We start from the raw sequence: 15,319 nt of genomic DNA, 5'->3' as shown, positions 1-15,319 counted from the left end.
CTTTCTGATGTTTGATTTCGAGACCTCAAAATTTCGAGGTCTTGAAATCAAATTCGTGGAAAATTACTTCTTTCTCGAAAACTACGTTACTTCAGAAAGGAGCCGTTTCTCGCAATGTTTTATACTATCAACAGCTCTCCATTGCTTGTTACTGAGTAAGTTTTTATGCCAACAATTATTTTCAATAAATACTAATAGTGTCCTATAATTTATAAGTAGTTCAAAACGTTGTTGAAATATGGTTGAAATAAATTATCAATTATATGCAAAATATAAAAACAAGAATCTATGTGTGAGGTGTGAAACATATAAAGGATGCATATTAGGTAATCTTGCAGAATTAATCACTTTAAAAAATCTGGACTGTCCTATATTAAGAAATTAAATCGTGAAATGGAACAGTCAGGATTTCAACCAGTGATTATATTTAGCAATATTGTACTTATATGCATCCAATATTTGTGTAATATTTCCACTAAGCAGCAGCACAAAATTGATCCATTTTATACAAATTATATACACATTATTTCACATATATCATCATGTTATTTCGAGAAAGAAGAAAGTTCGGAAAATGTACAGTTACAAACACTCAATATCGAAAGACGTTATCAAAATTGCAATTTTAAATTTCATTAAGCTTCCTGATTCAGTATTACAAAGATTGGCCCGCATTAGCGAGCCTGATATTTCACTCAATAAATGGACACAATTGCTTTTAGATTTGGTGCTTAATTGAGCTATAAAAAGCATTAGTTATCAAATGACTATGGTTGGAATGATGTTTTAAAAGTAGAATAAAACTGTGTGGCTTTCCCTTTACTTCGTGAACCTGGTCCCAAATTTTCTGGAGTCAAAAATTTGGTTCTACACAATGGCCGAGTGTGTAAAGCCACGTTCGCATTGGAATTTGGGGTCTGCCGTCGATTTCACAAAACTCTTCCTAACTTAAGACTAATCTTAGGACTTAGGGCGAGTCCCAGCCCTGCACTGAAGCATGCAGACCTTAAGATTAATCTTACGTTAGGACTAGTTACTTGTCCTTACTCGAGATAAGACGAGTCCTAACTCTTTGCGAAATCAACCCCTGGTAACTCACCGGCCCCAGTAATTTAACATAACAGTCCATAACATAACAGCTGTTTGCACATGGATTAATTTGTGTCCAGTTACTTAACAGGGGGCCTTTCTCAAACCCTTGCTGTGGCTCCGGTTCAGGCTTGGGCTCCCTGCGATGTGTACGCAGTGGAAAAGCAGCTATGCTTTTAACATGAATTTTTTTGGAGCAGCGCATATTGCACACAGTGGTTTGAACATCAGCAGACTTGAAATAAGTCACGTGACAGTATTGTTAAGTAACCGGAATGGCGCGTTTGCATTGGACCGTAGTTAACATTGTTAAGTTTACCACGGCTCAAATCGGCCTGTTAAGTTAACAGAGCCATGGCGGTAACTTATCAGCGTGGTAAGTTATTGACTGTTCGCACTTGGACTTAATATCGGTAAGTTAGCAAAGGCGGTCATTTAACCATTTGAAGTCCAATGCGAACACAGCTTTAGTTCACAAAGTAAAATGAAAACCACATAATTTTGAGACATGTTTTTGTGACGCATTATATTCTATTTTTAAAACATCTTTCCAATCATATTCATTTCATGATAAATGCTTTTATAGCACAAAGCACCCAATCCCAAGGCAATGTGTCGCTTAACAAATAAAAAAAGAAATTATTTGTTATAAATAAAACAGTTTATCTACACAGAAACATATTTTGGCTGTTTTGTTTTGTAGGACGACAAAATTTTTTAGTGATAGAATTTTATTTGATGTTCATCTATCTTGTTCGCAAAAAGCTTACACATCATGTGTGCCTTCGTCCACTCCTGGAATATCAGGTCTAGAATTTAATCTATGAGCGGACAAGACCAATTCCATTTTTTCAAAGGGCACTTCCAATGGAAAATCTTACAGAATAGTAGGAACTTTTGCAGGGGCAACATAGGCCATGGCCATAGGTAGAATGTTGATGTCTCATTATTATAAATAATGAGAAACCTGATTTTGAAAGCGGCTGTACATCTGATTTTCATGTAAGGAGGTTACAACGAGTTCAGAAGAGATGACCAAAAACCCAGACACATATTTGGTTAATTGTACAAGAGATAGCACATCATTGGTTTAAAAAAGCTCTGCTGGCCCCCACAAGCACTTTCCTACGAAAGCCTCCGACAGACTCAGTACTTTGCCGTGCTTCAAGAAGACTGTCTGTGCACCAAGCCCTTAAGAAGGGAATCTGGGGTCGATTTCACAAAGAGTTAGGACTAGTCCTAGCCATATACAAATTGCATGGATAGTCCTAAATTAGGACGAATAACTGGTCCTAACTCGAGATAAGACTAGTCCTAACTCTTTGTGAAATCCACCCCAGGTTTGCTAAGTAGTGTCTTTCCCTCCCTTTCACCTCTGTGGACCCCGGTTCGAATCCTGCGCTTAGATCAGGTCCTCGCTCTCTGGGGTTTTCCTCCCACATTTTAAACTGAACATCTCTCTCAAAGCCGTTGACGTTTTATAACAAATTTTTGTGCTTGTTCACAAACAGGCTTAATTTGACTGCGGCAATTAAAATAAGCAATGGAGGTCTTTCATGCCGTTTTCTCAAATTGAAAGAACATATATTTCAGACGAATTTGTAGAGTATTGGTACTAGTGGGAAACTTTCTAACTTGTGAGCTTTTGCTAGGTAACCAATTAATCTTATTTTTATATACGTACTAATCCTGTACTTAAAAAAAATGTATATTTCAAAACACAGTTATTAGGCGTGGTACAACAATGATGCATATATTCGCACATACAAAAAGGGGCACCATTTTTAAATTTTTTTTTAAACTTAGTGCTATAAAATTCAAGGAAAAACCGTAAAAAAAGCCTTTACATTTTTCAAATTAACATTGATGAGATAGAAAAATGCCAAGTATTATAAAAGAAAAGTGACAACTGCAAGAAGGAGACAGGTAAAGACGGCTGTGAGAATTGGAGACAGCCCGACAGATGGAACGTTGGATGAGGGGCATGGTAAAAACATCCCACAACACGCCGCATCCTGTGGCGAAAACAATAATAAGAAATAATTGGGTGTCATGGCCGAGCAGTTATAAGAGCATCAAATTCTAGTTCTGGTGGTTCAGTCATTGGAGTGTAGGTATGAATCCACCCAGGGGTATAAATAGACCATGGGATGATCGCTAGAATTGTTCAAAACCGCAGCCCCCACTTTTGGACCACGCAATTTTTGTATGTAGGTATGAAATAAAATACAGAAAATCCATTACTTGCTGTTGCTTGGCAAAAATCCTGCATCGAATCCCGAAAAGAAACAATTACGGCGACAAATAGTGATCTAAAAATCCTTGGAAGCCTACCATGTGGGTGACGTCATTCGAAGCATTAGTGTGTTTCATTCCCACACTGTACACTTTAACATACAGTGTATTTTTTCAAACCCCTGAACACTGAATAAAAGTATGTCAATTTACAGGCTCGTTCAACAAAAGCATAAGGTATCACACAAGCGCGAGTGGAATACGAACAAAATAGTGCGTCTGCGTCCCACATCCAACTCGGCCGCGGGTGTGATAATAAATAATGTTCAATCAATAAAAATCATGGGTTTTTGTTGTAAGCCTTTGCATGTTAGTTGGACAGAAAAGGGGAAAATTGATATCGTTCACATTAAACACTGAAAGGGTTCAGCAAAAATAAAAATTTGGCCATTGCCCTAAAATGTTGTCATACTTACTTGATAATCCCGAGTGGCACTAGTATGAGCTGTACACTGCTCATATTGGAATGTTCTATTGGGGCATGATTCATCACTTGGCAGAGGGCATGTCTGTGTGAAGTTAAATGGAAAAAAGCAACATTAGGTAGAGGTAAATGATAGAGTCGTGCATCTAGGATTTTTTTTCCCAAACCGATGATCCGAAATCGCGACTTTATTTACAATTCTTACCGATTCTGAAACTGGAAAAGGAGCAGATGTCAACACAAAGATTCCAGGATTAAAAATATATTAATTTTACCCATCCACCGAAGGGAAATACACACAAAATCTTGTGAGGCATTGCATGGTGAGGTATCAATATACGTATGATTTTGTTTTGTAACTACGTGTGATTAAATGTACTTTAATGTACTTAGGTGAGACTACCGAGTTCAATCTTGCACCATTTTTTTTCGCCGAGTTGGTAAGAAAAATTACGAGACTTCTCAGTTCTGATAAACCTTATGTAAAAAAAAAGGTCTAAAGCAAAAAAAAGTATCACTCACCGAACTCTGATCGCAGATCTTCTTGGGATCACTTTGATAGTTGATGGCGCCATTGGCGTAAATTTTCTGTCGCAACACCTCCAGTTCGCACTGAGAGTACACGGCGATCTCTGGGCAGAAATCTTGATGTCTCCGTAACTCCTCTCTTACGACTGCCTTGTCACTCTCCAACTGTGAAATTACCACACAAAAAACACGCATTCAAGGGAATCGTCTGCACAGGACTCGGGGAAAGTATTAAGCATACAAATTACCGAGCAGTGAAACATTTCCGTTATATAGAAGAGCAAAATGCTACGCAAAATGTGTCAGCCAGCTACTTAAAAATCATCATCTGCTACTCAAGCATTCACCTTGCACAAAATCTGTTCAGTCGAAAATTGTTGCTATGCAAAAATGCTGGATGAAATCGTTCCTGCTGATGTGTGCTTGACGCACATCAGTGTAATTAAGGGTAAACCAAAGCAAATTTCACATCTATTTAATTGTTGTGGCACACGCTGCTGAAATACAGGATTCAAACTGCCTCTAGCTACTGGGCAATAGACCCTTCCCATGAAATATGTAAATTGCACATAGCGAGTGCGCACTTACATTTTGGTTGGCAAAATGAGGGAACATAACGCTGTTTTGTACACGGCTAATGGGTGCATGATGCAGACGCGATTGCGCGTCTGCTTAGTGCACAACTCTATGGCGTTTCCAAACCAACATGGTCTGTACGCATGCATGAGTGTAATTAGCATATTTCATGGGTAGGATCCATCGCGGTGACCTAGTGAGGTGTTGTGACCGAGCAGACAAGAGCACCAATATCAACTCTGGTGTTTCTGTTCAGCAGAGTGAGGGTTCGAATCCCGGTTGTGACACTTGTGTCCCTGAGCAAGACACTTTACTATAATTGCTTCTCTCCACCCAGGGGTAGATGGGTATCTGTGAGGGCAGAGATGGTTCTTGTGGTTGGTTTAGCTTAGTGCGTTACAAATTTGGCGGCACATGCTGTATACTCCCCAGAGAGCTGAGATGGTTTAAGGAATGAAATGGCCCATTGATCAGGGTCATAATGTTGGATGCGCTTTGAGACATGGTGTATAAAGCGCTATATAAAAACAGAATATTATTATTATTAATAGAAGACAATGGACGAGGTTTGAATTCCACCCAAGAAATATATTTCACTTGGGAAAGCACTGGGTATACAGTGCTTGACACACAATGGCGTAAGGGTCAAATCAAATACATGCTTTTCCTGTTGCTGGTGATACAGAAAATATTTTGCATAAATAGAAGATGTGACAGCAAGGCCCTTAATATATAATAATAATAATAATTATAACCATATTTATAATACGCCTTTTGCCAAAGGATACAAAGTAACAGGTATTATTACTGCAAGGAGTGGGGCGAATTTTGAGATATAAGACCTAATCCTTAAGCACCATGTAATGGTTTACAAGGTGCTATGGCGCAATATGCTGCCAATCCAGCCAGGAACACCGGGGCGAACCCCTTCTCTTTTCGATAAGTGCACTGGGTTCTTTTACATGCGCTACACAACACATGGGACCAACGGCTTTACGTCACATCCGAAGGACGAAGCAATGGTTATGTGTCCTGCTTAAGGACACAAGTGTCATGGCTGGGGGTTCGAACCCACACTCTGCTGATCAGAAACACCAGAGTTTGAATTTGGTGCTCTTAACCGCTCGGTCACGACACTCCCACAAGTTTAGAAAGTGTTAATTTGTTCCTAGTGTTTGATAGAGGTTGATATCCATTGACTCAGAGCTATAAGGTCATTAATTGCTATCTCGTACTCATAATGATCAAGAGGTTGTTAATTGGAAATGCGGCATAAGCAGAACAAATCAACCCAAGTCCACAAACAAATATTTTTTTCAGAAAATGATTGTTTCCTTTTTACATAAAAATATTTTGGAGACCATGCACTCTTGATCAAAAACTCCATTTACCAAGAGCTATAAAATCAGCAAAAAACATGTTATTTAAGTAGGATTTGAAACTTTGCATGATGGGAGTATAATTTTTTGCAGTAGCACCATGTGTACATCTCCTTTGAGCAGTGTTATATACAAACTTTAGTCCTAACGGAGGCATATGTCGCACAGAGGCACTGCTACCTATTAAACAAAACATCTAGTTTAGGCAACCGCTAAGCGACAGCTGAAAAAGAAGAGGGAACGTGAGAGACACGCCCTGGTCCAACCCTACCTTTAACTACAACCTGTGACATCTGCCTGAGAGTATGTGGCTCACGGATCGGACTTTTGAGTCATCGACGGAGTCACCTTAGGCACCCGACTTCCTCAACCCTAATAATTTTGTTTACCTATGGAGAACTGTCATCTTCCTAGACATCGAGGGATTGCTTATATAAACAAACTTTAGTCCTCACATCGAGGGATTGCTTATATAAACAAACTTTAGTCCTCACATCGAGGGATTGCCTATATTGAATTCCTTGCACGCACGTCACACGTCTTTGCCACGCTCACCATTTTGGTGGTCAAAAGGTTTACGTGTAAACACTGCGCCTCCCTAAAATGCGCACTTCACTGAATAACGCAGAGTGACATTGCCCACCAGTATGGCGCATCCAAGATAATTCTGATGATGACGTCAGGTGAATTGGGTCAATAAACAAACTTTAGTCCTGAGTCGATGAAAATTACCTGTTGTATATGCTCATACGAGATATCAATGGAAACTACAGCCACCAGCTTGCTGTGACTGGTATTAGAGTTATCATAAACTGCTTTAGCTGCCGTCACCACCATGTCGGCACCGAATGCATCCAGATATGGCTCAGTCCATATAACACTGCTCGGCCCCTTATGAAGGGTGCTGTAAAACTCAAAGTACTGACTGATCTGCTCCTGCAGGCTGGCCGCAGAGTCCGTCTCTACCTGGGACCAGATGCCGTTAGCGCTGAGGAGAAAACAATAAGACAGGTTGATAAATGACTATTGCCGCTGCCTTATGGCACGGTCTCCAAGAAAAGAATACATCACACCTATTCTTCGCCATCTACACTGACTGCCGATCAAGGACCGTTTAGATCGTATTGAATATGACGTTACCAGTCAAATACCTGCCCACAACATGGCGTCTGTGAGCGTGACCATGTGCCATAAAAATCAAATCAGGAACGCTGCGTGCTTCATTGATGTACGAGTTAAGACGCGCATACGGCCTGCCCTACACTATGGCCACTCTCATAAGCCTTTTTGAGATATGGCGGACGTGATATGCACGCGTCACACGTTGCGACTGATGCCACGCTCACCATGTTGGTGGTCATTAGGTTTATGTGTAAACACTGCGTCGCCTAAAATGCGCACTTCACTGAATAACATACGTTCTATTTCTATGGTCAATACGCACAAATTTACCCCAACTTTACAGTGTTGTAGCATTGTGTCCGCCATATCTCAAAAAGGCTTATAGCAACAAAGGGGTTATTCGGAATGGCCTATTGTGTTCAAGCTAATGTGGCTCACTTACAAGTCTCAACATGGTCTCACTCCAAACTTATATACCCTGTATACACCTCCTTGTTGTCTTTGCTCATCATCACAATGCCTACTGCAAATTCCCCACAGAGTCTCTCTCTTGTTTTGGTTCTGAGGATTTAGTGGACCATTTTGAGTCTACCCATACCGTGTTAGAAAAGTTTGAGAGCAGCCAAAATCAGTTGTACATGCAATTTAAGCAGTACAGTTGCAAACTGTATGATGATGCGCTGGTTTGAGTATATTGGCAAGCTGCGAGAAAGTGTTAATAAGTATCTTTCATTGTTTTTATTGTTATTACATGTTTATGTGGCCTGCAGCCAACTTCACGAAACGCTAGGATTAATCCTATCTCGAGTTAGGATGAGTACTTAGGATGAGTTCAGTGCGTCCAATGCTTTTGGATACGAAACTTAACTTGCCTTAAGTCCTAAGACAAAACCTAAGTTAGGAAGAGTTAAGTGAAAGTGACGGCTGTTGTGGGAGAGTGGCCTAGTGCACAGTAAATTTCCATAATCAGGGAGTTTTTTTTTATTTGTTAGTCAGGACAAAAAAAGGTTATTTTCAGGGTACTTTCTGAAGAATCCGGGAGTTGGCAACTCTAAGGTAATTTTAATTTTTGTTTACAACATAATGGTGGAGTACACAACATTGTTTACATTTTGGTCTATTGACAACAGTCACGGAGGATTTTATTAAGCAACTTAAAGAATGAGATATTATTTTGTGAGCTTACCTGCATGCTATGTGTTTGGATATTTCTGTTTCTGCAATATCGCTGATAGAGTAAGTAAAGATACTCGCTATCTTACTCCCATCTTGCCTGCCAAAAAAAATCATACAAAATCATATTTTCAGTTTTACCCTAACCTGTTTGAAACTCATGCTAATAAGCTTTGCTTCTTAGAGAGCTCCCCTACAGTAATACTGTAATATTTGGTATACATGTATGTATATATTATTGTTATAGAAGAGTTTGCGGTAACACCATGTAATGACTATCTCTAAATGAGTTGGGGTGGTTCTGAAAAGAATCGTTGGATTAACTTGACGTTTCAATCAGTATGCTCTGATCGTTTTCTGGAGAAAGAAGAAGACCATCAGAGCATACTGATCGAAACGTCAAGTTAATCCAACGGTTCATTTCAGAACCACCCCAACTCACCAAAAACAAAATACAAATAGGTACCTGGTGTTTAGATCGCCAACAATCTGGGCCAGCCTGGTTGGGTCACTCTCCCCTCTTGTTGGTGACCCATCCGTCAAGAACAAGATGGCCTTACTGCAGCCGGTCGTACGGCCAATACTCGTCGACCGGTCAAGAATATTGAAGGCTAGCCTGAAAGCCTGCTCAAAGTTTGTGTGGCCACTGGGTTGAATTTTATTCACCTCCGTCTGATATAAAAAAATAAAAAAAACCAAAGCACAAACTCAATAACAGAACAAAAGGTTACAATAATTAAGCGCAACATCTTTTTTAACAAGCACACGTAAAACTAAATATGGTTTGGACCAACTTGGTCCCGGAAATTTGAATACGGGCAAGACTAGCACAGTCTATTGGCAAATCCAAGGATTCCTTAAGTTTTGATAGGTCAAATTAGACACTATCAAGGCGTTGGTGCAACATGGTCCTACATCAATTGTGCGATACTATTGCATCTCCGGTGAATACACTCTGTGCAACACTCTGTATCTCTGCGCACATTAACGTTGTGCGTTTATTCGGGTTATTATACGCAAATTTTGTGTGTGTGTTGAACAAAGAAAAATTGAATAGAACTGGAATAATGTGCTAGCGCTCAACCAACTGAGCTATCTGGCCCTACTATTGGCGGTCTCTTATTTTAAGCGAGACACAACCCATTGAGCTTTTAACGTTGCCTTTCATGTAAAGTTCATTTTGGGGCGTACATTACATGTACCTTGTTGCTGCGTCTCGACCATATTATGTTTTAAAGGCAGTGGACACTATTGGTAATTACTCAAAAGAATTTGGGCATAAAACCTTACTTGGAAACGAGTAACAGGGAGCTGTTGATAGTATCAAACATTCTGAGAAACGGCTCCCTCTAAAGTAACGTAGTTTTCCATGAATTTGATTTTGAGACCTCAGAATTAGATTTTGAGGTCTCGAAATCAAGCATCTGAAAGCACACAACTTTGTGTGACAAGGGTGTTTTTTCTTTCATTACTATCTCGTAACTTCAACGACCAATTGAGCTCAATTTTTCACAGGTTTGTTATGTTATGCATACGTTGAGATACAGCAAGTGAGAAGACTGGTCTTTTAAAATTACTAAAGGTGACCAGTGGCTTTAAATGATTTGAGAGTGACTCACAGTGAGAGCTGAGATATTTTCCCTTGTTGCTTGGATCAGTGTGAATACCTCGTTGACTGTGACCTGCTCAGACTCTGTTGAAAACTTGGTGACTGCAACGTAATCTATCACAAAGTTATATACAAGGCAAATGTAAGTTTTTTCCCCGAATATTTTTTGTCAACTTTGAATAATTTTTAGAACAGATAGTTAGGGACCACTTTCTGAATAATAATACTGCCCTTTTTAAATGCAAAATTACACGTGACAAGCAAATAGCGAGGTTTGAATAGTGAAAACCTAATCCACAAAGTGTCCCTGGCGGAATTCAACGTAGGGTCCTAGAGGTAGAAGGTGAGGAAAGATACCACTACGCCAACTCGACCGACCAATGTGGTGCACATTTGGTTTGTTCAGTTAACAGCAAAATACCAAATTAAGTTTGATACCTATTGTCCACCAGTTGTGTTGTTGTTGTTTGTTGTTGTTTACACTCACCCATAAAAGTAAGCGTACTGAGTACATGAGTCACTGCCTGCATGGCCAGCTGCATGAGGGACATATTTTTAGTACTACTCTTAGGCACTAGATCCATTGATGCACTAGAATCCACGACGATAACCACATCTTTAGGTCCGGTGGAGGCAGCCACAAACCATGAACGCAGCCGGGGGTCGTAGCTGTAGCACGTCTCCTGGGCTGTCCCTGGATAAAGTCTTGAGATGCAAAAAATAATTCAATTCAATTCAATTCAATTCAATTCAATTCAATTCACATTTACTTCCACTAACACATTTCCACAAATTACAGAACTACACTGGCCATTTAGTGGAGTCAAAAACTTGACTCCACGAAATGGCGTACCGTGTTAGTTCACGACGTATAAGGAAACCATGCAATTTCGAGGGCATGTTTGTGTGGATCATTATATTCAACTAAAACATCTTTTTAACTACCGGTATATGCATTTTATAACAAACGGTTTCAAATGCTTTTGATAGACCAACTCGACCGATCCAAGGCAACGTGTTCCAGAGGTTTTCCCTTATTACTTGCCCTTGTCTCTGACTTTTTCAATTTGGTCTGGGGGTCGATCGAGAGTGTCAGGGTTATCCTGTTTCTTTATTTTTCGTGTTTATGTCCCTTGTACTGTGTATTTGATGTAATTTTTATAAATCTCTTTATCTTCTCCATTTTTTGAGGTTTTGTGTAAATAAATAAATAAATAAATAAATTACCTTGTGAAACCATTTGTTGTTGAGATTTGTTGCCAAAGCAGACCAGGCAAAGATGTTCTCTTCAAATCATCTTCAAGGCCTAAGAAAACACATGGAGATGAAGAAAAAAATGTTCAAGGATTTGTACACTATTGTTATTTAACAAGGTATTCAATGGGTCATTTGATTTGCACGAGAATAATGAAAGAAAAAAACACCCTTGTTGCACAACTCTGTGTGCTTTCAGATGCATAATAAAAGGCTACAGCTGAAGTCTTTTCCTATTTGAGTGAGAAATTACCTCTTTCTCAAAACCTATGATACTTCAGAGGGAGCCGTTTCTCACAATGTTGTATACTATCAGCAACTCTTCATTGCTTGTTACCAACAATTTTTTTACAATGGTTTTCTAGTGACTTTACTATAAGATTCAGGTGTACAAAGAAGGTACACAAAGGCTGTCTTGCATTGACATTTTATTTTCTAACCTTTTGTCCAGCAGATGTCAGCGCTGAGTAAATCCTTACAAGTGCAGTGACTACTAGCTGTCCGTACTAAAGACAATTCTTCATTCAACCTCCTTGAGACACAAAAAGAACAGAATTAGATTTTCATTTTCTTTAATGGTTTATTCTTTTAAACACACTGGACACAATTGGTAATTGTCGAAGACCAGTCTTCTCACTTGGTGTATCTCAACATATGCATAAAGTAAACCTGTGAAAATTTGAGCTCAATTGGTCGTAGAAGTTGTGAGTAGTAATGAAATAAAAAACATCCTTGTCACCAAAGTTGTGTGCTTGTAGTAGCTTGATTTCGAGACCTCAAAGTCTAATTCTGAGGACTGAAAACAAATTTGTGGAAAATTTCTTCTTTCTCAAAACACTACGTTCTTTCAGAGAGAGCCGTTTCTCAAAATGTTTTACACTATCAATAGCTCAGCCTCTCCATTACTCGTTACCAAGTAAGGTTTTATGCTAATAATTCTTTTGAGTAATTACCAATAGTGTCCACTGCCTTATTTGATTTAAAAACACGAGATCGCCAGACTTGTCCCGTCAAATGTTTAGTGGCCTGACAGTAAATCAACTGGCCTTGGGCCTTGAGCCCTGTTCCATGCACCCAATCTGTTTGTTCACTATGAGCATCCAGGCTATGCTGTTGAGACGACTGTACACACTATTATGTTTAACTGATATTTAGCTGGAAAAAAAAAAAATGCTGTACTTGTCCGGTCAAATACTTAGTGATCCATTAAGCTCCGACCCCATTACATATTTACCAATAACAACCCATTGCACAACCAAAATTCCGACAAACAAAGTCTGAGATGCGTGCGCATTATATGCTTGGCGCTCTGCGACAGACTTGTAAAGAATGGCATTGGAGAGGCTCACGTGTTCTTGCTCACACGTGCGCCATGGGCAGAGCCTAATGGATCGGACTATAAATCAGCTGGCCTCCACCCTCAGTCTAGTGCAAAATTCAAGTCCTGCATCGCCTTGAGTACCTCATTGGTAGATACTTGCGCTATACATAGACCATGTGAACTTTGTTTACAATAAGTGTGACCTTGTACATTCTTTCGAGTATTCTGGCAGGCACAATACTGCACAGGTCATATGGGAAAGTTGACATTTAGTGTCATTATTGCCACAACAGTCCAAGAATTATGAAAGTAAGAGCTGGACAAGTTTTGAGATGTGCCCCCTTTCATCATATCAAAAATTGATAAGAATTATACAGTGCAATCTCCTTAAAACATAAGATTTTATGATTTCTTCCATTAGGCTGTGTACAAATCGTGCCTGCAGGAAGTCTGGGCTCTGTGGCTCTTTAGTAAATATGTGATGTCACAGGTCACATTGTCTAGAAGACTTTGACATTATTATTATTTTAACCTGTTTGTGCACTGTGAGCATCCAGGCTGTGCCGTCAAGAAGGCTGTCCCATGATCTGTTCTGCATAATGAGTCCTCTCCTTGAATGTCACTTGTGCTGCAGGCAAAACCGTTCCTGTGGGTGAACAACAACAACAACAAACCAGTAAATATCTTCAGTCTATGGACCATTCATCATACAGCCCTTGGTAAAGACCTATTGGTCAGGCACCCATGTTATGTACTGGAGTGGTAGACATTTTTTTATTTGATTATTACACACAAAATAAGGAAGTCTGTTTCACAATGACTAGTTGTGATCTAATAATAATAATAATAATAATAGCAAAACTTATTACAGGCACAAATCCACCGAAAGAGTGCCCATGGCGCCTACAATAATACAATACAATAACAAATTCTTATATAGCGCATTTCACAATAAACCGTATCGATGCGCTTTACATTAGTCCCCTGGTCATTGGGCCAATAACATCCCTTTAATCTTTCTCAGCTCCCAATAGGGAGTATACAGCCCCAAGCTGCCATGGCGCTCGGAAGGCTTTTTCATTCACAGTACCAACCTCTACCCTCGCAGGTACCCATTTATACCCCTGGGTGAAGAGAAGCAATTATAGTAAAGTATCCTGCTCAAGAACACAAATGTCACGACGGGATTCGAACCCACACTCCAGTGACTTAGCATCAAAACTTGAATTTGATGTTCCTAACCACTCGGCTGTAGTAACACTTGTAAAAACTTACAAATTTATACATATGGAAAATGTTTATACCATCAACCTCTCCCCATTACTCGTAACCAAGTAAGTTTTTTTATGCTAATACTTATTTTGAGTAATTACCGATAGTGTCCACTGCCTTTAACCCATTACATAAAAGAGATTGGCTGTTTATATCCCCTTGTTGTGGGAGTTTGCAAAATAACCTTGACAGGAGCCTCAGAAAGATCATCTAAACAAACGACAAAGTATCAAAATGCTAAATTTGTGTCCACATCTTACTTACTCTTTGATTTGAGTTGATTTGAGAAGCTGTATACAAACGTTCTTATTATGTTCACGAAAGTGCTTTTCAATTTTAGACCTTTAACACAATCGAGGTGGATTGACACTCTACTCCTAGAAAAATGAAGTTCGTTCCGCAATCGTCTCCACGTGGAACCTCATTTTTATAGTTCTAGGCTAGGAGTAGATTGGCACTATTTGTTAGTATAAGGAAAAGTTTCCGTATGGCGCCACCACTTTTTCATTCGATATGAAATAATATTGTATTTAATTAACCTCAATGAGATATCCCTTTTTGTAAAAATGAGTGAAAAAGTGGTGGCGCCATGCGGAAAGTTACCCTATAATTATAATACTAATAGGGCTAGTCACGACACTACTCCGAGAAGTAGATAAGTGCGATAACGTAACCTTCCTGCCGACGGCAGGAGCGTTACGTTATCGCACCTAAGAAGTAGAATGGAGACGATAGAGGAATGAACCTCTATCTATAGTCATATGTCATGGTACATTACATGTGTGTCTATGTGATCACCACATTCAATGTGACATTCATTCGTTCTTCACTTTTTAAAAATGTTTTTAAAAGTAATTGGTAAATTAACTCGGCTCGGTCAGACATGTCAGTCATTGCTCCATGGTTTCTGGAAGCCAAAAAAGGATTATGGAAAAGCAAATTTGAAGCAATTCATTTGGAAAAATACACTATTAAAGGATAAACTTACTTTTCGAATGCGGAAGAGCACTCTACGAGAGATTCACTACATCTGTCCCTGTACAACTGCAATGTTTTTGATGTCAACTTATTTATTTCATTTTCTACATCACCTAGAAAATTTGACAGCTGCCCTTCACTGTGTTTGGATATAACTAAGATGAGAAACACGTAGAGATACAAACTTATCGAGCTGACTTTGTAAAATAAGCATTTCGTCGCAAGTTTTCGGCTTGTTTTGATCATCCGGAATGCATCCATTTTAACATTTTTATTTTACTCCACTGAAAATTGAACAG

At 39.3% G+C, this 15,319-nt stretch overlaps 1 protein-coding gene across 1 annotated transcript; it reads right to left on the bottom strand.

Annotated features, from left to right (window-relative positions):
- Nucleotides 1–2,408: 2,408 nt before the first annotated feature.
- LOC117305990 (voltage-dependent calcium channel subunit alpha-2/delta-3-like) lies at nucleotides 2,409–15,287 on the bottom strand. The gene is made up of 12 exons (XM_033790845.1): nucleotides 15,031–15,287; nucleotides 13,303–13,416; nucleotides 11,890–11,981; nucleotides 11,423–11,501; nucleotides 10,683–10,900; nucleotides 10,206–10,309; nucleotides 9,053–9,258; nucleotides 8,600–8,686; nucleotides 7,024–7,279; nucleotides 4,331–4,501; nucleotides 3,801–3,893; nucleotides 2,409–3,104 (listed from the first exon to the last, which is right to left on the bottom strand). The coding sequence occupies exons 1-12, from the start codon at nucleotides 15,279–15,281 to the stop codon at nucleotides 2,979–2,981; spliced, it is 1,797 nt and encodes a 598-aa protein (XP_033646736.1). The 5' UTR covers nucleotides 15,282–15,287; the 3' UTR covers nucleotides 2,409–2,978.
- Nucleotides 15,288–15,319: the final 32 nt, after the last annotated feature.

This window comes from Asterias rubens, chromosome 2 (assembly GCF_902459465.1).
Source record: "Asterias rubens chromosome 2, eAstRub1.3, whole genome shotgun sequence".
Classification (NCBI taxonomy): domain Eukaryota; kingdom Metazoa; phylum Echinodermata; class Asteroidea; order Forcipulatida; family Asteriidae; genus Asterias; species Asterias rubens.
This window is presented reverse-complemented; position numbering and strand designations above follow the sequence as displayed.

Coding starts and splice junctions, on each gene's coding strand:
- LOC117305990 (XM_033790845.1), bottom strand. CDS start 15,281: ATGGATGCATTCCGGATGATCAAAACAAGCCGAAAACTTGCGACGAAA. Junction 11,502..11,889: donor TGACATCTGCTGGACAAAAG/GTTAGAAAATAA, acceptor GTGTTTTCTTAG/GCCTTGAAGATGATTTGAAG. Junction 10,310..10,682: donor CAGTACGCTTACTTTTATGG/GTGAGTGTAAAC, acceptor ACTTTGTGATAG/ATTACGTTGCAGTCACCAAG.